The 24299-nt window shown below is 57.2% G+C and overlaps 1 protein-coding gene across 1 annotated transcript; it reads right to left on the bottom strand.

Moving 5' to 3' along the window:
* Positions 1 to 4743: 4743 nt before the first annotated feature.
* Meak7 (MTOR associated protein MEAK7) lies at positions 4744 to 10590 on the bottom strand. The gene is made up of 7 exons (XM_090356996.1): positions 10414 to 10590; positions 9511 to 9741; positions 9093 to 9237; positions 8181 to 8609; positions 6650 to 6768; positions 6047 to 6226; positions 4744 to 5759 (listed from the first exon to the last, which is right to left on the bottom strand). Exons 1-7 carry the CDS (start codon positions 10564 to 10566, stop codon positions 5637 to 5639), a joined length of 1380 nt encoding a protein of 459 aa, XP_090213122.1. The 5' UTR covers positions 10567 to 10590; the 3' UTR covers positions 4744 to 5636.
* Between the last annotated feature and the right edge of the window lie 13709 nt (positions 10591 to 24299).

Genomic DNA, 24299 nt, shown 5'->3' with positions numbered 1-24299 from the left:
GTCTACTCGGTGCTGGGCTCGGTGCTGGGGCAGCTGGCCGTGATCTACGTCCCTCCCCTGCAGAAGGTGTTCCAGACGGAGGGCCTGGGCGCGCTCGGTGAGTGTGGGCCGAGCCCTCACTGCCACCAGGCCTATGTGCTCCCTGCCGCTGGGCAGAGCTGCAGGCCACGACACACCGGCAGGGCTGGAGAGGGAGGGAGCTGCAGACTCAGCTGAGCCCGTGGACAGAGGGGATAGAAAGGCCAGGAAGGGGCTGGTGCAGTCCTGGCTAGAGACATGAGGAAGTGACCGGAACTCCCCACAGAGCCCAAGTACAGACACTGCCTGATGTGGAGCCCGGGGGCAGGCGGGGTGGGCCAGCCCCACGTGCAGACGTCCTGGGGTGGGCTGTCAGGCCACCTCTCCCAGATGACCTCAAAACCAGCATCCCCGCAAGGGACCCCCAACCCCAGATGTGTAGTAGATGCCCCCTCAGGGGAAGCTGGAATTCACCCCAAGTGACTGCAGTGGTGGAGCTGGTGGTGGAGCTGGCGGTGGTGGAGCGGGCGGTGGAACTGGCCATGGAGCTGGCTGCAGCAGGTGGCCGGAGCCCTCTGACCCGCTTCTCTCCTTGGCAGATCTGCTGCTCTTAACTGGCTTGGCCTCGTCTGTCTTCATATTCTCGGAGCTGCTCAAGCTATGTGAACGGCGCTGTACTCAAGCCAAGGCCCTGCCATGCCGGGAGGAAATGCGTCTCACCCGCCGGCCACAGCCCTGAGCCAGCTGGATTCTGGAGTGCCAGGGGCCTCCTGCTCCCGTCATGCTGTCCCCCAGGAGCTTAGGGGAGGGTGCCCTCAGGGAATGGACTCGGTCTGCCCTACTGGGACCCTGGTGACAGTCTCAGGAGTCCCCGTCTGCCAGTCACCCCACCCTCGCCCTGGACACACGGAAAGGAACTGTACATAAGGAATCATGTTATTTATTAAAGCACAATGGTTTTTATTAACTCATCTGTGGGTACATTTGTGCCCTCGCTGAGGCTGGGGACATGGGGGGATGGCCATCCTGCCCTCACTTCACCAGCATAATGTCATCCAAGCTACACACACACACACACACAGGAAAAAAAACTAAAGCATGATTCATGTCAAATTTGACTTTAAGAAACCTACAGACTAAGGCCAGGAGTGTGGCCTAGTGGTAGAGTGCCTGCCTAGCGTGCACGAAGACCCAGGTTCAATTCCTCAGTATCACATACATAGAAAAAGCCAGAAGTGGTGCTGTGGCTCACGTGGTAGAGCTCTAGCCTTGAGAAAGCTCAAGGACAGTGCTCAGGCCCTGAGCTCAAGCCCTAGGAATGGCAAAAACAAAAACCAAAAAAACCTACCGACTGATTCACATAAAATCTGATTTTTAAAGACCCTACAGCCTCACTAGCCTAATCAAGACATTAGAATGACAAATACCAAGATGGGCCAATATTTGCAAACCTATTAACTAAGTGCACAGGGCTTTCAACAAGACAGAAACCAAAACCTCAATGCTCACCCCAGAACCTCTGCACCCCACACAGATGTGAGGAAGCCATGCTGCAGGCACTTCAGAGTTAGGGGGGCAGAGCCCCAGGAAGATCTGGGGCATTCTGAAAGGTCCGTTAATGCGATCCAGCCAGCGAGGGAAGAGCATTCGCTGACATCTAGGTTCAAAGGAAATGGATTTAAAAGAGAACCCGTGGTGGGCCAGGAGTTTAGCCTGGTGGTAGAGTGCTTTGCCTAACATGTATGGAGTCCCAGGTTCGAATCCCCAGTCCCACATACATAGAAAAAGGCAGACATGGTGCTATGCTTCAAGTGGCAGAGCGCTAGCCTTGAGGAAAGGCCCCAAGTTCAAGCCCCGGGGGGGGGGGAAAGAGAGAGAGAACCCATGGGTAGATCACAGGAAGCCATGACCACAGGGATCCCGCAGAGGCAGGCCCAGAGACTGCGCTATCCAGACACCCATGGGAATGGGTGAGGGAGGGGCCCCCACAATTTGGGCCTGCAAGGTTCTATACAAACTCATGGCTAAACCTCACTACCTCACTGGATAGAAAAATCCAGCAAGATATTGGGGACAAAACTGCATGAAATTTGAGAGATTTCTTATGTTCACACAACCATTGGTTGGGGGAGAAGAGGCTAATTATGGTTCCAAGAATGACATCAGAAACTTGCAGACCTGGGACACAAGAGTCAACATTAGACAAAGGCTGTCACCATGGGAAAAGGAGCACAGGTGTACAGTTCTCGAAGAGGCTACCAAACTTTTAGAAATGGCCCCAATGCCAAAGAAAACCAAGCTACTACAGGGAGGATACGTTTTGAAAAACGGTGAGAAAACAGTTCCTGTTTTACCTTCTAGTCATGAAGCGCCAGGAATAAAAATAGGAGAGCTAAGCTCACAAAATTGGCTAGCAAGAAAGTAGTGCTTGGAGTCGGGGACAGGTGAACACACTACACCATTTCATATACTTGGGGTTGTGTGGAGAGATATAGCTTAAAATATGTTTAGATAAACCAAAAAGTAAAAACTGGAGGGCCAGGAGTTTGGCCCAGTGGTAGAGTTCTTGCCTAGCATGCATGAAGACCCAGGTTCAACTCCTGGGTACCACATACATAGAAAAAAGCCAGAAGTGGTGCTGAGGCTCAAGTGGTACAGCTCTAGCCTTGAGAAAGTCCAAGGACAGTGCTCAGGCCCTGAGCTCAAGCCCAGGACTGGCAAAAAAACAAAAAACAAAAAACACCAAAAACCTGGAAACCACCAAGGCAAAAGAACAGAGGCCCTTCAGAATGGACTCCAGGGCCTGATGAAAAAGATGCTGGGAAACATGGTAAAAATGTAAGTTTTGTGTGAAGAGAAATCCATAGCCAAATATTTACCACACATAACTGACTCAATTTTGCTTTGTCCAAAATGGAGCACTCCTGCAGCTCAATTTAAAAAAAAAAAAAAAAGACGTAGCCGGACGCAGTGGTTCACGCCTGTAATCCTAGCTACTCAGGAGACTGAGATCTGAACATCAAGGTACAAAGCCAGCCCAGGCACAAAAGGACCTGAGACTCTTCTCTCCAATTAACCTCTAGAAAATGCAAAGTGGGGCTTGGCTCAAGGGTAGGGTGGAAGCCTTGAGCTGAAGAACTCAGGGACAGCGACAGGTCAAGTTCAAGCCCCATGACCCACCAAAAAAAGAGGCAGGTGACACAAACAGCTTCTGAGAGACGAAGCTATGCCTCACTGGGGTATGGTTCAAGTGTCTATTACATTTTTGCCAGTTCTGGGGCTTGGACTCAGGGCCTGGGCACTGTCCTTGGACACTTTTTGTTCAAGGCTGGCACTCTACCATTGGAGCCACAGCGCCAGTTCCGGCTTTTTCTATGTATGTGGTACTGAGGAATTGAACCCAGGTCTCTGTGCATGCTAGGCAAGCACTCTACCACTAAGCTACGCTCCTGGCCCCATCAAGTGTTAAAACGCCTACCTCTCTAGGCCCGGAGTTCAAACTCCAATACCACCAAAGCCATGAAGCTCCTCGCCATCAGTCACAAGAGAAACTGAGTCCATCAGGGAGACAAACCAGATTTGAATGCGGTGTTGCTGAGGACCAGGCAAGCACACTCCAGAGCGTTAACTGCTGAATCTCCTCCAACCAGCAATGCACCTTCTGACCCAGTCACACTAGACACGTGGCTGTCGGCACAGAACCATCAGTCACAGAAGGCGCCATGGACCCCGGGCCCCACAAGTGTCTGCACGTGGATGGAAGGTGGAGGGAACGAGGACTCCAGAAGGCGAGAATGGAAGGGCGCCAGCTCACAACATGAGTGTGAGAGCTGAACCGAGAAGCCCTTCCTAGTACAGAATCGGGGGGGGGGGGGGAGGAGGGGGGAGCCGCTACCAGATTCCTGGCAGCACCACATGGGGTCCCCATCAGCACTCAACAGCTCTGTGACAAAGGCGGGCCACCCTCCTGGTCACCCCACCATAGGCCTGTACCCAGATGGCCACAGGATGGACACCCAAGCCTTCAGCGTAAGAATCCCGCCTGTCACACAGTTCTTAGGACAGGAGGAGGAGACACGGTGTGTGACCTCCCTCAACAGCCACGTCCCCTGCGCTGGTTTTATGAGAAACATTACCCATCAGCCGGTCGCAGTGGCTCGCCTGCGTAACCTGAGCTCCTAACATCTCGGGATCGAGGTTTAGTGCTAGCCTGGGGAGAAAAGGATGTGAGGCTCTTATCTCCATTCGACCAGCCAAGATTGGGAAGGGAAGCTGTAGCTGAAGTGGTAGAGTTAACCTGAGTGAACCGAGCACATGCGCTTGAGGCCTGAGTTCAGATTTCAGTACCGACACGCACATGTGTGCACACACACACACACACACACACACACACACACACACCTACCCCAATCCTCTCCATGTGGGGATGCCGGAGCAGCCCTGGGTTCTCCTCTACTGGAAAGGTCACCTAAGACAAAAGCACGTGTCAGAAGGCGGCGGCGGCGGCAGTGACCCGGGCTCTCCACACACAAATGGCACACTTGTCAGAAGGCAGACAGGGCCTTCCAACCGAGTCAGCGTTGAGAGCACAAGTGTGGAAGCTGCACACCAGCCACTCGGGTTACTATGGCGTTGGTCACGGCAGGAGACGGGAGACAAGGAGGAGTCGCAAGCCCTCAGGCACAGCTCTGTGGACACGACGTCCTCAAGGGGGTGAGAAGGCCAACACGCCTGAGCGAGGTTAGCTTTTCACCATCACTGGAGGGCTTTTTTGGGTTTTTTTTTTTGAATACAGGTGACTCGCTCCTGTATGAGATGTGAGGATCAGGGTTCAAAGCCAACCTGGGCAGAAAAGTTCATAAGACTTAGTCCCCAGTTAACTAGCAAAAAGCCAGAAGCAGAGCTGTGGCTCACGTGGTTAGGCACCACTCCTAAGTGAAAAAGCTAAGGGAGAGTGCAAGATGCTGAGTTCAGGCCCCAGGCCTGGGGAGCCCCTGGGAAAGCAGCCACGTGGACGCCTGACTCCAGTAAGTGGGTGCCCGGAGGCGGAGTCTCGGTCCTGTGCCAGACGAGCGCACCACGATGTATGGGACGGCCACGCCTGCTCTGGGGACGGATCTCCGGTCTCTCATTCGCTCACCACTTTAAGAGCCGAGCTGGCTCGATGCACACTCAAACTGTACACACCAGGACCCACACCACAGCATCTTCCATTGCCAGGCCCTGCGTGGATTTTTAGAGCAGAAATTCCACTGGAGGCCTTCCCAGAAAGCAGTGAGATTCTCACTCTTCAGGTCCAGTCATTGCGGACCACCAGGGCACTAATGGGGACACCCGTGTGGCAAGGACCGGTGTTCCCACAAGGCTAACCACACCCAGCAGGGCGCCAACACACCCTGGCTCCCTGTCTTTGGATCCCATTGACAGAAAGTGAACATGTGACTCAGCTGTGGGACAAATGCCACTCAAGAAGGAGCATGGAAGGACTCACGGTGGCAGGGCTGTGCCAAGTTAGCTCGTCCAGGTGACTGGACTGGGCCTCGTGGCTACGTAGAAAGCTACCCAACATGGCAGGGGGCGGGTGTGATGCCCAGGTGGGGCCGAGCTTGGGCTCCTCCTCAATTGCCAGGGGCATCCGCATAGTCCGGCACCTCCCGGAGCCCTTCGCTGTGGCGGGTCCACCCACTGGCCTCCAGCAGGGCTCGGTCCTCTGGGTCTGCGTCCAGGACGCTCTTCTTGACCTGGGGGGAGGGGATGGGGACAGGGAAAATGGGGAGGGCCAGTCTGCTCAGGGTGCCTGGGTGAAGGCACTGCCCCCAATAACCAAGAGTAAGCAGGCCCCGTGCCCAGCCTCGTGCTGGGCTACCAGGTATCATGGGAGCTCCAGGAACCCCAGCCTCCTGGTCTTGCAGCCTGCCCCCGACCCCCGCAGGGCCCTTCCCCCTGGCTGCTAGGGCTGGGGTGGAGGTGCAAGGGGCTCAGCACCATGGAGTGGGGCCCAGGCGACAGGTCCCTGCCCCGCACTCACCGGCTGGAGCTCTGCGGGGTCTTCTACCACCCACACTTCCATCGTCTCAAACCGGAAGTCCTCCTTGGCAGAGAGCTGTGGGCTGCTGTAGGTGGTGCACGTGGGCTTGGCCTTGCTGTGCCCTTTCCCGAAGTCAGCATCCACCCAAAGTCCGAAGTAGCCGTGCTGCCCGCCCATGCCCTGCGGAGGGGACCGTGCTGGCTCAGGGCAGGGACCATGCAGGAACACCGGCTGTTATCTCCTAGAACCAGCCCAGCGCAAGGCGCCGTCCTGCGTGCCTGTCATCCCGCACTCGGGAGGCTGAGACAGGAGAATGGAATCAGAGGCCAATCTGGGCCCATCTCAAAACAAGCAAGAGCCTGGGTAGGGGGGCAAGGGAAAGGCAGTGAGGAGATCTTGTTTTGCAGTACTGAGAACTGTACAGGACTGGCGGCTATTCAAATGTCCTGTTTCTAAGTTGCTGGGCCAAGGTGTTCTGTCCCATCATGCCCCTCCCCACAGCTCCTCACAAGACAGAGCACCAGGACAGCCGTGGACACGGCGGTCCTTCCGGGCCCACCACGAAAGACTCACAACCCCCACCCGCCCGCCCTAGCTGCTCACCAGCCCGTTGGGCATGGTCTGCTGCCCGTGGTTCAGGTACATGAAGTGGTCGTTGTAGCCCGTGTGTGTGTACACAGCCATGCGGGGGGTGATGGAGAACAGGAAGCACTTGTTGTCCCCTGGAAGTGATGGGGTGAGGCACAGGTCACCAGGTCTGAGCTGGGCACAGAGTAGCCATGCCAGGGGCCTGCAGCACAGGCCAGCAGCCAAGCACACACGCACACACGCACGCTCGCACGCTCGCACGCATGCACGCTCGCACGCACACACGCACACACACCACCTGCCCACATAGTGCCCCCCTCAGAGTCTCAGGAACGAGCACCAGGAAGATAACTGTGGGCACAGCCTGAAGCTGGAACCCACAGTGCCATCCACCCGCCACACCCCTCAGGGCCGCAGGTCATTTATGGGACATGTGGACAACACACTGAATCTGGCTGAAGCAGGAACTGGGGCATCTGTGGAGCGTGGCTGCCCTCTGCTGGGGCCTCCCACTTGAAAACATGGAGGAAGGCCTTCCTCCTTCAGAAAGACAGTGAGCAGCAGGGGGAGCCTGAGGTAGACACTGGAGGAAGAGGGTCTTGATCTGTAACGCAAGTCTCTGGGCGTGGAACCCCAATCCTCAGACCTCGGGTTTCAGATGTGAGCCCCCAGCACGTGGCTTCTCCAGGCTGTGATCCGAGAGCAGAGGCCACAGCTCCTGCTCCTAGAGTGCAGAGGCAGGCCCAGTGGAGGTGTGGACAGACTCAGAGTGCTGCCTCCAGAAAGGCGGCCTGCCAGCCCGGATGGAACCCAGGACCTTGGATTTGGGGAAGGCTCTCACCATTCTCAGGCTGAGATAGAAAATCTAGAAGATTCTGAAACCTAGAAACAGACTGAGTGAGGGGACAGAGCCCGGACCCTTCTCTTCCACTCCTCCTCCCCTCTTGGACATGTGGCCAGCGTTCCTCAGCAATCTCCCAGATGGCACCCACCCACACGTGGGTATGGGTCCAGAGGGACGACCCGTAGTTCCAGAGATGTGAGTGAGACCGGGGGTACAGGGAGACATGGCGCTCAGCTATGTCAGCACACAGGACAGCTCACTGCAGGGCAGTGAGACCGGCACCACATGGGAGACCTGTGCCCTCGCAGCAGCTCAGAGGGAAAGGGCAGAGTCACAAGAGAAAGCCTACCTGCCACAGAGCACAAGACCAGGAAGGGAAAGACAGCGTGTGTGTGCAGGCATGTGTTCAGATGTGCATGTGCTCATACTTGTGCCTGTGTGCAGGGATGCCCGCCTGAGGCTCGGTTCGTGTCCCTGAGCGAGGGGATCCCTGCTCACTTGGCCCCACTGCAGGGCTGGAGGAGGAGCCTGTGCGATCCCACAGCGCCCTCAGGCATCAGCGTGCATGGCCACAACCCAACCACGCACACTCACACAGCAGCAGGGTCGGGACCCCTCAGTGCCTCGCCCTCTCCACGGGCCAGCATTGCCTGTGTGCCCAGTACTGTGCCACACCTCGGAGTCCAGGGCTCCAAGTCGTACCTTGAAACTGAGGTTTGACCTCCCAGGAGCAGGAGGCGAAGCCGCCGAACACGTGGCCCTCGCAGTCCTGGAGGAGAGCCAGGCTGGGCCCCTGGTGGGTGATGCGCCCGCACAGCTGCGAGAAGCTCTGCCCGTGCAGCTGCGAGGAGAAGAGCAGGCGCCAGCGGTGCCGCTGCTCCCTGCGCAGCTGTGCGCTGAGGAATAGGACCGAGAACACGTCCAGGATGCTCTCGACCTCCCTCCCTGGGCCCACGTGGCGCTCGGGGAGCAGCGTGGCCAGCTCGAGGGACGAGGACCGCAGGAGGAAGCCCCTGTGGACGACCATGCTCAGAAACGTGCCCACGAGGGGCACCCGGAACACCCACTCCTCGATCGCAGCTCGGTCGCAATCAGAGTCTGGCCACTGGGGCTCCAGAAACTTCTGGCCACCTGGGGAAGGGAGAGCAGCATTGCTGGAGCCACCATGTCACCTTACAATGACGACCTGGGCGCAGTCACATGTGACTGGGCACTGAGGGATGGCTCATCTGAACGGCAACGCCTCAGCTCGGGCCACACCTCACCTGAGGACCAAGGGGAAGGGGCTGAGAGGCACTGGGCTTTCTCACCACTAGCATTCTACCACTTGAACCGCAGCAACTCTTCCAGCTTTTTCTGGGTACATGGTACAGAGGAATCAAACCCAGGGTTTTGTGCATGCTAGGCCAGCACATTGGGCCATGCTCCCAGGCCTAGAATAATTTTAATTTAACAACTTTCCACTGAAGCGACAGCTTAAAAACTCTGTTCGTAACAATTCTTCTATTTTAAAAACACTGACTCTGGACTTTGCTGGTTTCAGAGCTTTGCTAGAAGGGACCGTGACATCAGAGGGTGGAACCCTAAGTGGCAGGAGGGGTGCTGGAGACTTGCCTTGAAGCTTTATCTCGGAGAGCAGGTGAGCAGCCAGCCCCTGCGCACTGGCCGGCGGCCCCTCGGCTTTCCTCCCGGCCCAGCCCCTCAGCTCCTGCCGGTGGGCCAGCACGTGCTCCACGGCGCCAACCAGATCCTCTGTGAACTTGAACATGGCAGTTCCACCGTCAAGAGCCCTGTGGAGCCACGACCCAGGCCACCTCCCACACAAGACACGGAGAAGGACAGCTTTCTTCCCGCCATCCCTCCACCACCAACGGTGACCCAGCCCACAGCGGCCACCCCCACCCAGGTGGACATTCTTCTAATGCTGGCCTGGAGGTCTGCCAAGGCCACTGTCCAAGAGCTCTGAGCTCAAGCCAACTGTTAGCTGGCCCCAGTCCCCAGCAAAGGCCAGTGTGCTGAGAGGCCTATCTACCTCCTGGACTTCTGCAGCTCGCACAGGGCCTTCTGCGGCGGTGATCATTTTCAGAATCACCAGGCTCTTCTCCTCCGAGCTCCCCTTCAGCAGGTGAGACATGGCCACCGTGAACTGCTCCTGGGAGACGCTCTCGCTGGGCCCCCTCACCTTCCCGGTCAGGCCCACCCTCCGCATGCCGTCAAACAGTCTGCCGACCATCTCTGGGGGAAGAGCTTCCCCAATGTGGCTCTGTGGAGGACGAGGAGGAGAAAGGGCCCGACAGGCTGACCTCAACACAGCGGAATCGCAGGAAAAGAAGCCAAGGACCAAGCGCGGCCACTGTGCCCAGGATGCTTCCCGCACTAGATTGCCTTCACCTGTCCTCCCCGCTCTCTCCCCACCCGAGAACCCACATACCGAGCGCTTGCAGCTCATCTTGGCTATTCTGGTCTGGCCCCAGCCTGCCCTCCCCAGACTGGCGCTGCCCTCCCTGTGGCCACTGGCACCGGCTTATCACTCTGCTAGTGATGTCATGTCCGCTAGCTGCCAGGTGCCTGTCTGCCGCAACTTGGTCCGTGCAGAACAGCTGTGGTCTCTGGCTCAGCGGCCAAGCACGCCGGAGTGCTGCAGTCACTGGAGATGCGAAGGCAGCCCTGCTCCTTCGTCACCCAGGAGACACAGCACTCCTCTCTACACTGAGGCAGGCAGCTGTGGTGTATCCCAAGCTCCTGTCTCTAGGACAGCTAAGATTCTGTATTGACTTCAGGAACAGGCAGGAGCTTGGACAGCTACGGCCCATCTCAACTCTTCCCACACAGCCACTGGACAGCGACCACAAAGCCATGGCATCGGCTCTTCACAGAAAACCAGTTTCTCATGCCGGGCCTCAGCTTGCACATCCAGCCCCCTCTACCCTCTTGCCTTCAGTGCCTGCAGAGAGAAGGACCTGGACGAGGCCTCTGCTCCGCCTGTTCCCGACGACAGAGCACCAAAGAGCCTGTCGACCTCCGCCTGCTCCTCAGGAAGAAACTGTGAGCAAAACGTGGACCCTGACAGGCTTTTGTTGTTCCCCATCTCTCCTGGTCTCTGGCAGAGCTGGCCTGTTTGTGGGGGAAGAGGGTGGGAACAAGTCAGAAAGAAAAGTCAACACACAGTCTCAGAAAGGAAATGTTGGCAGTTATGTGGCTAGAATGTACAGCTTAACTGAAAAGCAATACAGCTCAAAGTCACACTGTACAGATCCATATAATGTTTCAATGTTACAGAATCAACAGTGGGAAGGCCCATCCTGAAGCCAACTCCACTAAAATCTGCTCACACCTGCTGGCCTGAATGGATTTCTTCATCTGAAAACAGCCAGGTACTGGTGAGTCTCACTTGTAATCCCAGCTACTCAGGAGGCTGAGACCAGGAGATCATCGTCTGAAACCAGTCTGGCTAGAAAAGTCTGCAAGATTTCACAGGATATTTCATATTCAGAGAGGTATGGCTCAAGTGGTAGCACATCAGCGAACAGTAAGAGAGCCGAGTGAAAGCACTAAGCTCAGTTCAAATCCTAGTACAGGCCAGAGAGGGGGAAATTAAGAAAGCACAGTACCTAATATGACTAAAAAGTAAGCCTGTGGAAGGAGGGAAGCTCCATTTTAATCAATGTAAATATTCCTTTACTTTAAAAACTTAAGTTGAAAATTCTCAAATGCATAGGAATCCAGTAAACTGAGTCAGTGTACCAGTAAATAACCCTGCTTCCCCCCCCCCCCCCCCCCGTGGCGTCACAGTCAGGCACACGGCCCAGCAGACAAGGGTCCAGGATACAAGTGTTCTTCAACCTCCACTGACTCCCAGGCGCTATCTGATCACAGGAGTTCAGTTAGGTCAAGCTACCCAGCCCTCCTCGGCCACCCAAGCTCTGACTTAAGTGTTTCTATCTGTTGAACCCATCCTTTTCCTGCTGATGAACTGCCACTTGCCCACAAAGGACCTGGAGTGTAGACTTGCTCCCTCGCTGCAAAAACCTCACCAAGCCTGCTCCTCAGCCTGTGCCATGGTCTTGAATGAAGTCTGACTTCACATGGTTTAACAGGCCTCAGTAAAGTATTTCTTTTAGTATAAGGTGTGAGGACTGAAGTGATCTGGAGCAATGGATTCTGCTTTCTAAAGGCCAACGCCAGGACAAGCAAAGGCCTGCCTGAGTTCCTGTCTTGGATTAGGGGAAGACCTTCTCACTCTGCAGTATGCTGAGAAGTCTGCGGGACCGCTTCCCCGGGGACCGCCCCTCCTGGGATCCTGCTAGGATGCCCCAAGGACCCCTGAGCTTCTCAGGCTAGATCCCTGTCATGGGAGATGCTCAACACCCTTCTACCAACCCAGGACCCTCTGCCCCCAAGGGCTATGGCCACAGAGCCCTTGGTGCCCACCTAGGGATTCCCTTTCTGGAGTCACTCCAGCCACCTCCTCTGGACAGACTGACTTTAGTCCTGCTTAGGTCCCAAAGGCCAGGGTAACAGCTTCTGCCCACCCAGGCAGCTTCCCTCTGTCCCTTCATGCGGGGTCACCCTGGAGTGCCAACCCAGCACTGTCCCCCACCGGGAATTTAATCAACTTGTGGAGGGTGCACAGAAGGAAGCCGGGTCCCAGGTGTCCACACCCTACAGCCACCCCGTGTGCAAATGCAGCCTCCCCTCCCCCCACCAGCTCTCCCTCCCAACAGCCACCTTGGCCCAGGGAATGGCACCTCTGACGGCCACGAATGGCTGAGGCCCACACGGGGCCTGACTTCCTCTCTGGGGAGGGGGCGGAAGGGGGGAGGGTGAAGGGGGAGGAGGGTGAAGGGGGAGAGTGAAGGAGGGATGGATGGACCCGGTGGAGGGGAGGGGCGGGGCTGGAGGAAGGGGAGGGGAAGGGCTGGAGGGAGGGGCGGGGAGAGGAGGGGAAGGGCTGGAGGGAGGGAGAGGGCTGGACGGAGGGGCGGGGTGGAGGGCGGGGAGGGGCGCAGCCCAGCGGGGGCGGAGCCCAGGTCCACTCCACCCAGCCCGGGACCCCAGCCCCCGGACCCCAGCCCCGGGACCGCCGCACCTCCCGCTCAGCCCCCCGCCCAGCGCGGGCCTCCGCCGGCCGCCGGCCTGCTGGGGGTGGAACGTTACCCTTCGCCGGGCTCCCGAGGCTCCACTCCCGGGCAACGTCGGAGACGGGCGGTCAAGGGCGCCAATGGCGGAAGCGGAACCTGGGGGCGGGGCCTGGGAGCGATAGTAACCAATAGCGATGCGCTGGCGGGGAGTGGGCGGGCCCAGTGGGCGGGGCCCTCGGAGGGAGGGCGGGAGGGAGGGCCGGGGGCCGGGACCCCGGAGGGAGGGCCGGCGCGGGGCTCCCCCACGAGCCCTCTCCCAGGAGGATCCTGGCCGGCCAGCCCTGCGGGGAGCTGGGCGGACGCGGCCCCCGGCGCGGGGTTCCTCGTGAGCGGGGCCCGGGCAGGCAGAGCCGCGGCCCGAGCTCCGGCGCTCCTTCCCGGCGTGGGAGCGGCGTGGAGCGGGCCGGCCGGGGTGGAGCCCACGCGGGCCGGGGTCCTGCCCGGGGCCCTTGTCCTCGGTGACCAGGGAAGGGCAGCCTGCCTAGGTTACAAGTTGGCGGAAGGGAAGGGGACATCGAGGCAGGAAGAGGCGTGGCCAGTGTAAGCACCCACCGCAGGACAAGCCCCCCCTTGCCCCACCCGGCCTGGCTCAGTCCTCCTTCTGCCTCCGCACACGGGCGTGTGGATGGCAGGGCCCGCCCCTCCGCGCGCCTCTCTCTTGGCGGCACCGGTCTCTGCTGCTGTTTGCCTTTGCAGCTTGTTGTCTGGGAATGCTGCTTTCTAGAAAACACAGCTGCCAGGCTTGCTGCTGTACCCTTAGCACAGCACAGGCGCCAGGGCCTGGCACCGGGCGTGGCCATAACCTGGGACAGGAAGGAAAGGCTGAGGCCCGGAGCGTGGCCTAGTGGGAGAGTGGCTAGCACGCACAAAGACCCAGATTTGACTCCTTGGTACCACAAACAAGAAAACGCCAGACGTGGTGCTGTGGCGCAAGTGGTAGAGCATAGCCCTGAGGAATGCCCAAGGACAGTGCTCAGGCCCTGAGTTCAAGCCCCGGGACTTCAAGAAAAAGGAAAGACTGTGGTGACCAAGGGAAATTTCCCATCAGGGAGCCAGAGTAGCTGATGCTGGGAAAAGAGAAATGACAGTCTTGTCGGGCGGACCGAGAAGTGGGTGCCCAGATCACCCGCCCCTTTAACCAGGGTAGGAAGGAAGTCCTGGACACATCCTTCCAGGTGGTAGACCCCCCGGAGGTCCAAATTCATTCTGCATAATCCAGGCAAGATGAAGCCCCAGTGGTAGCACAAGAAAGTGGGAGGAAACAAATATGGAGAGATGGTGCCACCAGCTGCTGGCATGGCACCATCCTGTGACCACCGTCAGCCTGCACTCCCATCAGCCTTCCTGCTTGGGAAGGAAAGGTGCACTCGATTTAGTTTGAATTGGAGAAGCTTTATATTGTTGGAAATTTTGCGTATGGAGGCAGTGTGTCCTAGGGAAGCGAGCACCAGAAGAGGATCTGGGACAGCAGCAGGGCAGCTTGGGGACAGCCCAGAAGGGAGGAGAGGAGGTAACCAGAGCCCAGCAGGGAGAGGCCTCACCGGATGAGCCAGGAGCAGCAGGAAATGAAGCCGACTGTCCCAGCCCCAGGCTGCCCTGGGCCAGTTACCAAGGGACCTGTCAGCAGTTTCTCTAACCAAAGGTCAAGGTACAAGTAGACACTGGCTCTGGACAGACGTCCTGGCTTTGCTTTGAATCATTTCCCTCCACCTGAAGGAGGAGGAGCCACTAGTGGAACTAGAAACATGGTGGAAGCAGGCTCTTGTTCTTTCTGGAGGCTGGTCAAGGGGCATCGAGGCTGTGCCCACGAGGTGGCGCTGGTGATCACGGTAACATGAATCACTGTGGTCTCATTCTGAATAAAAATTCAAATGAGAGATGGTCTAAGGTCTGCCAGGTGAGCCAGGCATCTGTGTGTGGCTCACTCCTGTAATCTTAACTACTCAAGAGGCTGAGATCCGAGGATCGCGGTGCAAAGCCCGCCCAGGAAGAAAAGTCCCTGTGAGACTCTGTATCTCCACTCAAAATCCAGAAGGGGAGCTGGGCGTGGGGACTCCCACCTATAATCCTAGCTACTCAGGAAGCTGGGATCTGAGGATCACAGGTCAAAGCCAGCCCGGGCACTAATCGCTAGAAAACGGGAAGTGGGGCTGTGGCTCAGGGGGTAGGGCGATAACCTTGAGCTGAAGAGCTCAGGGACAGCGCCCAGGCCCTGAGTTCAAGCCCCACAATTGACAAAAAGAAAATCTGCCAGGTGGAGATTGTGTCTGGAGTTCCTGTGTGGCCCACACCTGGCCTCCCGTCACTGTCGCTGTCTCCCTTGCTCTCTCTCCCACAGCTGCCACAGTTGAGAGGGGCCAGGACTTCCTCAGGATCTGAACTGCACCCCTGTCCCCACCTTTCCTTTGTGAGCCAACACTGTAACATTGCTAGGGACCGAAGCCCGCACTGCCCACTCAGTCCCCATCCTGAAGTCCCCAGAGTCCCGGGCCCCAGTGCAGGCAGGACTCAGGTGACACTACACCTGTTCCTTCCAGGCCCCTCCTGCCTGTGACTGGCTTGGATGACACCCATGAAGTCTAGAGGATGGCAGGGTGGTTGCCCACACCCATCCATCCTGATCAGCTCAGCCTGAGGCCTGACGATCCTCGGAACTCACACTTAGACCCCCATGAGCCTCCTGGCCAGCTCCGGCCTTGGCACGGGCCTTCCTGTGGTGCCAGGATCAAGTCTCCCCATTCCCTCTTCAGGACTCAGCTCAAATACCACCCCCATACCCCAGACCTTCCTGATGGCTCCCCACTTAGAGTCAGAGCCCAGGATCCAGCCCCAAGGTAAAGAAGAGGGAAGAGAGGGCCAGAGTCCTTTCCGACAGTCCAGGGCAGAGTGGAGAATGGTTAGACTGGGGTGAATCCCGATGGAAGCCAGCCTTGAGCCTGGACCACCCCAGCCACAGTGGCGGGATGGGGATGGGGTACAGGTCTTTATAGTTCATTCGTTGGGCAAAGCCCAACTCTGCAGTGTCACTGTAACTTCAGCCCCCCCCACACGGCTGTGGGATAGGCTGGGTGTTTCCGCCCATGGCTCTCTGTCTTCCTCTAAAGCCATACAAGGCATCAAAACCCTCCCTCGGGGTTGCTCAAGTCCTTTGTGCACAGCTCTGCGGTGGCTTTGCAGAGACTGTCACAGCCGGCTGCCCACCTGCGCCCTGCTGGGAAAGGACTGGTTGCCTTATTTGGTCACAAGCCCGTGCCTGCCACCACACTGCCAGCCTGGACAGGAAGCCCCACTTGTACCCATCTTGCAGGCTCGCAGCAGAGGCCTGGCCTCCTGCTTGCAGCCAGAGTGGCCAGGGCAGCTGGGAGGCCGGCGCCACGCTGTTCTTTATAACAGCTGGCTGAGCCCAGGTGGAAAGTGGATGCCATGTCTTTAGAGGGGTCAGGTGTGGGCGCTTTAGGCACCTGAGGGGCTCCAAGCTACAGCTGGGCAGGAAGTCCCGTCAGTGATCTGGAGCGCAGCACGGGCTCCAGCTCCATGCCAGGCTCCAGGGTGGCTCCAGTGAGTGTTTTAAGGAGCCTAGAGGGCCCCAAGCTCTGGCCACAGGTATTGGCACAGCAGATACCACGTGGCAGGAGTCCCACCGAGGCAGACATGTCCTTCCTGTCCCTGCGTGGACCTCCTTAGCTGGGCCAGAGCTGGCCCCACCCCCTGGTCAATCCCTCTGCAGCTCCAGGCGCTGCTGTCGGCTTCAGGTGGGCTTCAGGTGGCACTGTCCTTTTGGACCTCAGTGATGGCTTCCTGGGAGCCAGGAGCCCAGAGCTGGAAGGCCTGGTGCCCAGCCCAGCCCACCCTGGGCCCCAGCTGCACCCCTGCCCCACCATGCCTGCCTTCACTTTTCCCAGTCCTCTAAGGCCTCTGGCACCGGGCTGCCTCCTAGGGTGAAGGCCCGCTCCGCGTGCTTGCTCCTGGCTGGAGGTTATGTGGAGCCAGGTCAGCTCCCAGCCCGAGCCCTGCAGCCCGCACCCTGCACCAGCTCGGCAGGCACCCTTCCCATCCCACTCCACCATCACCCTACAGAGAATCCCAAAGCTTTCTGAATGGGGCGCTGGGGCACCCCTGCTTCCAGGCCCAGGTTACAAAACTGGCTCTGCACAAACTGGTCTCCTGACTTGTGTTAGCAAAGGAGATCGTGTGGAAGGATAAAGGGATGACTCAGGACTCAAAGGTAAGGGTGTGGTTGGACCCATGGAGAGGGGCTACAAACAAGGCTTGGAAAACCAAAGAGGCCCAGAAAGTGGGTCTGAGACTCCTCCCCTTCCAACTCCTTCCCCCTCTTCTTCCCTCCCTCCTCCTCTCGTCCCCTTCTCTCCCCTCTCTCCTAACTCTTTTTCTTTTTCTCCCTCTCCCCTCCCCCTCTCCCCTCCCCCTCTCCCCCCACCTTTCCTTCATTCCCTTGAGCTTTCATTCCCATGTCTTCTCTCTCCTGAAGACCAGCCCACGAGATTCCCTCCCCTCTGCCCCAGACATCCACCCCAGACCCATGGCACCATTGTATTGCTTAATCTGACAGCACAGCTTGGCCCAGGTGTATAGCCCTGGTCAGTCAATTCTGGCCACCTGGCCATAGACCCACATGGAAGCAGTATCCGTGATGGGCAAAACAAAAACTTGTCAGAAAGCTCCCTGGGCCCACTGGGCCCCCAAATGCAGCCCTCTAGTGCCCCACTAACTGTGAAGGCCCCTCAGGCACATTCTTCACCCCCACAGCCCTTCCAGGAGGAGCCTGTTAAGTAGACTAGTGATTGATAGGTAGACCTTTGACCTCAAGCCCATTCCAGCTGAGCTAGGACTTGATCTGAGCTTGGGGAAAATCTGCTCTTGTCATTTCCTTGTTCTTCCTATTGGAAAGCAAACTAGACCAAGCCGACCCCCCTTATTCCTTCCCCCCTCACACACACACACACACACACACACACACACACACACACACACACACACACACACACACACACACACAGTATGTCTGTCTTTGGCCATCCCTTCCAGCCTGACTCTTTGTAACTCACACAGGAATTCTCTTGGGGCGCTCAGAGCTCGACCAGGGACACGCTCGTCCCCACAGGAAGCTGCTTAGCCTGGGAGGTCAGTGTCCCTGGCTTCCTTCCGCTCCACTGCTTTGAGGCCATGGTGAGGAGAGCGCCACAGTCCTGCCCGGGAACAAAGGCCTTGCTGTGTCAGGGCGCCACCCCGCCGCTCATAATTATGAATGGTGACCTGTGACGGCCTCTCCTAAGTTTTCACGCTCTGAAGCGGCTGCCCTGTCCCTGTGCCAGCTCTGGCTGCCCAGATACAGGAGGCCCTGGGGCTGCTGTCCCCAGACATTCCACCTCCATGTCACTCGAGGTCCTTCAGGCCAGCCTCAGCTGGGGAGGGGGAGGGGGATGGCAGCCTCAGGTGGCAACTCCAGCCAAGCCACCTGGTTTGGGGGGGCTCACCCCATTGTCCCCAGGGTGATTCAGCAGGGGTTACAAGCTGCAGCTGTGGAGCCTGCTCAGGGCCCGTGATTCTGAGCGTGGCCCCTGCTCTGGTCCTGGGGCACAATCGCCCGGGCGTGGCTTCCTCTTGCCACATCGCCTTGGCCTTTGACTTGGGAAGAGCATTCATCCATAAACAATTTTTTTTCTTTGTGTGCTAGTCCTGTGCCTGGGGCTTGAACTCAAGGCTTAGGCATTGTCCCTAAGATTCTCTGCCACAGCTCCACTTCCAGCTTTGTGGTGGGTAACTGGAGATCTGAGTCTCTCAGACTTTCCTATCCAAGCTGACCTGGACCCATGATCCCTCTGAAGGATTGCAGACATGAGCCAATGTGCCCAGCATTCCATAATTCTTTCCAAGCATTTCAGAGTGTTCCCTAAACTGGGCATGCAGCGTCCCTAGCGCTCTACCACTCGAGCCACAGCGCCACTTCTGGCTTTTTCTGTGTATGTGGTACTGAGGAATTGAACCCAGGGCTTCATGCATGCTCGGTAGGCACTCTGCCACTAAGCCACACTCCCAGTCTCAGTCCCAGAATGTTTTTAGCAGCACCACACATAGGCCCATCAGTAATACAGTGGCACAGAAATGTGGTCCACCCAGATTCTCCACATGGAGCCACACAGGACAATGGGCAGGCCAACCATCACAGTCCACCTGCTGACTGAAGCTTGGGTGAAGGCTGGGCACCCAAACGGGCATGGACAGGGATGCTGGCACCCTGATTCTTACCCTTACATGCTGCTGCTGATGAGCCTGGCAGCCACACCTCAGATGTGGGCCCTACCTCTCTGTACACCGTGTGGCTCAGGAAAAAGCAAAACAGAGCCCGAGAACTCACTGCAGGGAAGCAAGACAATGTGCCCACCCCTCCAAGTCTCTCTTCTCCTTGACCTGAGCCCCCTCAACAGCCACCACCCCCTCCCTCCAAAATCCTTAACCAAATTCCACCTGCCACATTCCTTTGGCTGCACAAACAGCATTCACCGATTCTGGGGATCCAGAGCCCAGTATTTCAAAGCACTGTGGTAAAGCCCTCCTTTCCTCCCATACAAGACCCCTCCAGGCTTAGACTTTGGCTCAACTCCAGGCTCCTCCAGCAAAGAAGGACCCCCCCCCACATCACCCACCTTGGGGTGCGGTCTTTCTTGCCCCAGCCCCCACCAATCCACTGGCCCCATTGATTTCCCAGCAGTATAGCTCCAGAGGCTTCCTGAAACCCAAGACCCATCCCCGCAGCCCTGCAGCCCTCGGAGGCCTGGCCCTGGGGATTGTGGGGTGGGGCTCCCCCACCCCAGCTGGCGCCCCACCTGCTCCTCCAGGCTGTGCTTTTCTCTCTTCTCTTTCAGTTCTTGCAGCCCGGCCCCCAAGTCCTGAGCAGGGAGGTCAGGACCCTCCCACAGCATCTGTTCAGGGTGCTCGTAAATCCTGGGGGACAAAGCCAGCCCAGGGTCACCAGGTGGGGTGCTCGTCTGAAGGGGAGCCTCAGAACACCACAGGGAAAAGGACCCACAGGCTTACTTAGAATCCCAGTACCATGGAAACAGGCGTTGTAGAAATGGTAAAGGACCTGGCAGGAGAGCGTGGGCCCGCAGACAAAGCCTATGCGTCTGTCTCACGCTTTTCAAACCTCCAGCAGCCAGGAGCCCTGCGGTCCCCACACCCCTCACTCTGCTGGCAGAGTGGCTGCATGGGGTGAATGGCCTTCTGCACCCCACCCCTCTGAGTTGCTCAGAACAAGGAGACCGTGTTCAGAGTGGCATGCTGAGGAATATCCCACGTTGGGGTTCTCCTGAGAACCAGAAGTTCTAGGAGCACAGCTCTTCACTGCAGGCCGCTGGGCCTTTGCTGGGGCCCACACCACTCCATCCTGCTCAGCCTCCATCTCTGCTCCTTGCCTGCTAAAGCTACAGGCCAGGGTTCCTGAGCCCCTTGGAGAGGCTAGGGGAGGCCAGCCCATGGCAAAATACAGTCATGTGTATGCGTGTGCAAGTGCACGTACATGTGTCAGTCCTGAGGCTTGAACTCAGGGTCTAGGTGCCCTTCCTAAGGCTTTGTGCTCAAGGCAAGCCTCCTCCTCCTCCTCCTCCTTCTCCTCCTCCTCCTCCTCCTTCTTTGTCGTCTTCTTCTCCTTCTCCTTCTCCTTCTCCTTCTCCTTCTCCTTCTTCTCCTTCTTGTGGTTAACTGGAGACAAAAATTTCACCAACTTTCTGTCTTGGGCTGGCTTTGAACCCCAGTTCCACTGGCACCTGGCGGATGATTTATTTCAAACCTGGAGGGGGCTTAAAATGGCTACCAAGGACCCAGGCACCAGGCATCCTGCAAGATGATAAGACCTAGGCCTGGAGATGGGCCACAAGGTCTCGGCCACCAAGGAGGCTCCATGCCAGCCCCTCCCCATCCATCCAGTCTCCCAGTGGGCCTCAGGTTTCGGTCGCAGCTTCTGTATGGCCATAGGGTGAGTCCTGCCAGTCCAGGCTGCAGACAGAAAGCCAGTTTCAACCATCCTTCCACAGCCTGCCAGACAGGAGCTATGCACATTCATTGGACACTTGGTTACAACCTGATAAGATGCAGAAATTGTTATAATGTTATTTTAAAAATGACAAAAGTGGATGCCAGTGGCTCACACCTGGAATCCTAGCTACTTGGGAGGCTGAGATCTGAGGAGAGAGGTTGGAAGTCAGCCCTGGCAGGGAGTCCATGAGATTCTTAACTCCAATGAACTGCCAAAAAATAAAACATTAAAAATAAGCCAAAAGCTAAGCTCAGGGATAGTGCCCAGGCCCTGAAAGTCCCAGTACTGGGGGTAGTGGGAAAAGGTCATAAAATTGATGTTCAAAGAGGTTCTGTAACCTGTCCATAGTTACAGCTAGGAAATGGCAGAATCAGGATTAGAACCCACGTACTTAACCACAAAGTCGCACTGGTTCCTATTGTGTGTTATGGTTTCCTTGGTCAATGAGAAAATACACCTGCATCTCCCAAATGGGCAGACAGTTCCAGAATATGGGACTTGTGAAGAGGAAAATAACAAAGGAATCCTCCAAGAGAAAGAGCCAGAAACTGCCACCCAAGCTCTCCCTCTCCCATGCTAAAGGCTGCTCTCCAAGCTTGCCACCCCGCCCCGCCCTGCCCGGCAGCACCTGGGGAGAAATGCATGCAGGGAGTTACCACCCCAGACTGCTGGGCCGGGGGCAGAATGCTGCTTCTTGGAGGATGCTCTGCCATCATCTCTGAAGCAAGCTACAATGTGGTCCAGTGTTGCCATAGCAACTCCCCATCTAGGCTGTTTCTGTGAAATAGGGTTCACATCTTCTTTCTGTCTAGACTGCTGTGGCTTTGAAAGAGGGGGGGGGAAGGGATTCTTTCCTTCATTCAACAGATCTTTGAAGGTGTCCAGAGTGGAACTTTCAGGAACCAGACAGCTAACAAGAAGAAGCTCATAGGGCTGGGAATGTGCCTTTGTGGTAGAGTGCTTGCACACACGTGTGTGTGCCCGGTGCTGTGGCAGGTGAAATCTGGCTTTCAGGTCAGCTGCTTACCAGTTCCAACTCTTCATACCCAGCCAAAGAAGTCTGGCTGAACAACGGAACAGCCATCCAACCCTCTGTTAAGTGCTGATGAGAGCTGGCTCTGGCGGCACACGCCTGCAGCCCCAGCCCTCAGAACACTGAGCCAGGAGGATCTGGAGTTCCAGGTCAGCCTATCTGCTTTTTTCCCTTTCTTGGGAAAAAAATGACTAGTTTTCAGAGATGGGAGAGAATGGTTTGTTCATAGTGTCTCAATTGTGAGAAGAGCAGATTCAAACAAATATGAAGAGTATAGTCTCAACCACACTGAATTAAAAGTCTGGAAAAAATCTGATCTGCAAATGTGAGACTTACCTCCAAGAGGCAGGATACAAGGCCCTTATTATTATTGTTGTTGTTATTATTATTAAGTCAGGGTCTTGCTATTACCTCAGACTGACCTCAGACTCATGGTCCTCCAGGTCTCAGCCTCATGAGTAGCCAGGACTGCAGTCATGAGCCACTGGAAAATAATCCCAGCAAATTCCCACCCTCTCGGCCATTTTACTACCATTTTACCCCAGCTATTTCCTATCCTCACACTGGGGACAGTGAGAGCTCTCTGGCCCTGGTTCCCCAGCGGTGGCTCCTCCTGTGGGCCGTGTGTCTGTCTGGGTACGTGCTCATAACCAGCCTCGGGAGCACTGGTTTGAAGGTTCCGTGCCTGGTCCTGCTGTGCTCATCACCCAGCTGCCCTGGCACCCACCTGCATGTTGTGGGATCGTATGGAGGACTGGCGGTATGCCAGTCGCCTATGGCCTCTGTGGCTTCCACAGAGTGACTTCCCCCCAGGAAATTCTGGGAAGGTGCCAAGGGGCAACGAAAGGCTGTCAGTCCACCCAGGCTTTCTTGGATTCAACAGGAAACCCTGCGGTTTCCCAGGGGCTGTTCCCAGGGGCTCCCGGCCCCCAGCCCCAGGCACAGGCAGACAGAATAACCCTCTCCTCAAGCTCTGAGGCTCTCCACCCCACTCACCAACACCCTCTAGGTAACACATGCCCTGCTCACCCTGCCCAGAGGGAGTTGAAGTCTCACACCTGCCAACTCCTTAGCCTGTGGACCCAGCCTGGGTGTGGCTGGGCTCCAGGAAGGGCGTGGCTATCCCAAGACACTGCAAAGACCACTCAAGACCAGCCACCGTGCTCAAAGCCCTGGTAATTCCCCAGCAAAGGGGCTGGATGGGGCTTCAGGTGCCCCCAGGCTGTTGACTTCCAGTGGCAGGAATGAGGATGAAGCCCCCTGGCCTCTCCGAGGTCCAAGGAGGTACAGATTCAGGCTGGGAGCCACGAGGGAAGCCCCAGTCACAGCTCACCCAGCACCCCTCATTTACTGAGCACCTGCTCCCTGGAGGAGGAAGCGAGGAAACTGGTGCCCGATGCAGCAGCGGCCATTTGGTCTCTGTCCTGATGCCGCATGGCTGAGAGGAGGGTGGGAAAGAACCAGTCTCATCAGCAGACACCCCACAATACCTGGGTACCATGGCCTTCCTAGACCAATGTACATCTCAGGCCCCTTCCCCCCCCCCCCACCGCCCGCCTCCATCTTCACACTGGTCCCTCCTCCTCACATTCTCTCCCCTCTGACAGCATCCTGGTGTTGGGATCCACCTTAGGCCCAGAATGATCTTTGTTCCTTACACTCTGCCTCCCAATCAGGCTGCATCCTCAGGCCCTGGAGTGTGGATCCACTTGGCTTCTGGGAAGGAGTGTTTGGCATACTCCACCTTCCAGAAGGTTCCTCCAAACTTTCTACAAGAAGCAGTCAGCTCAGAGCTCTAGTTCCCGTGAGACACTGCCTGGTCTCCATGATTGTCTTTATCTCTCTTCTGTAATTGTCTAGAATGGGGAACCAGGAGGACATCTGCCCTCAGGACTGGCCAGCAGGGCCATGCCCCCAGCTAGGCCTGCAGCTCCAGCCCAGACCTCCTCCACCAGCCCCAGGTAACCTCTGGAGAGCAATCAGCATGCCAACACCCCCCCCCCCGCCCCCGCCCCTGCCTCAAAGGCAACATTGGGAAACAAACAGATCCCCAAGGATCAATCAGGTTCCCGCCTTGGGAGGTCAGGCCTGTCCCCAGCTTCTCAGAGCAGCAGAGCTGGGCCCAGACATAGCCCAAGCCAGGTGGGGCCTGTGGCAAGCAGGGACCATCTTGTGTGAGATTTTCAGAAGGCCACCAAGAGGGGACCCCCACAGGGTGTGCAAGGCCAGGTCAGGAGGCACCACCTAGCTTCTGTCCCATCCCAGTCCTCTGGGGAAAACCTGGCCCTTGCTTAGACACTGGCTGGCAGTCCAGGCAGTGAGACAGTCCTCCTCTCGGTCAACAAGCTGGGTGTGGTGGTAAGTACCTGCAGTCCCAGTTAGTGTGAGCTCTCAGTAGGCGGAGGCAGTCGGGACATATGGGGTTCAAGTCCAGCTTGACTCTTTCTGAAAACTGGCTAAAGTAAGAAAGGGCTGGAGGTGTGGTCCAGTGGAAGAGTGCCTGCCCAGGAATTAGAAAATCTCCCAGTCCCTGGCAGCACCTGCTGCTCTGCAGGGCCATCAAATCTGAAGACAAGGCCCGACGCCCTGGTTAA

Source organism: Megascapheus bottae, chromosome 24 (genome assembly GCF_031878675.1).
Source record: "Megascapheus bottae isolate mThoBot1 chromosome 24, mThoBot2.hap1, whole genome shotgun sequence".
Classification (NCBI taxonomy): Eukaryota; Metazoa; Chordata; class Mammalia; order Rodentia; family Geomyidae; genus Megascapheus; species Megascapheus bottae.
Note: the sequence above shows the minus strand (reverse complement) of the source record. Positions and strands in the feature narration are given on the sequence as shown.

Coding starts and splice junctions, on each gene's coding strand:
- Meak7 (XM_090356996.1), bottom strand. CDS start 10,566: ATGGGGAACAACAAAAGCCTGTCAGGGTCCACGTTTTGCTCACAGTTT. Junction 8,610..9,092: donor CTCCGAGATAAAGCTTCAAG/GCAAGTCTCCAG, acceptor TCCCTTCCCCAG/GTGGCCAGAAGTTTCTGGAG. Junction 5,760..6,046: donor ACCCCGCAGAGCTCCAGCCG/GTGAGTGCGGGG, acceptor CCCTCCCCCCAG/GTCAAGAAGAGCGTCCTGGA.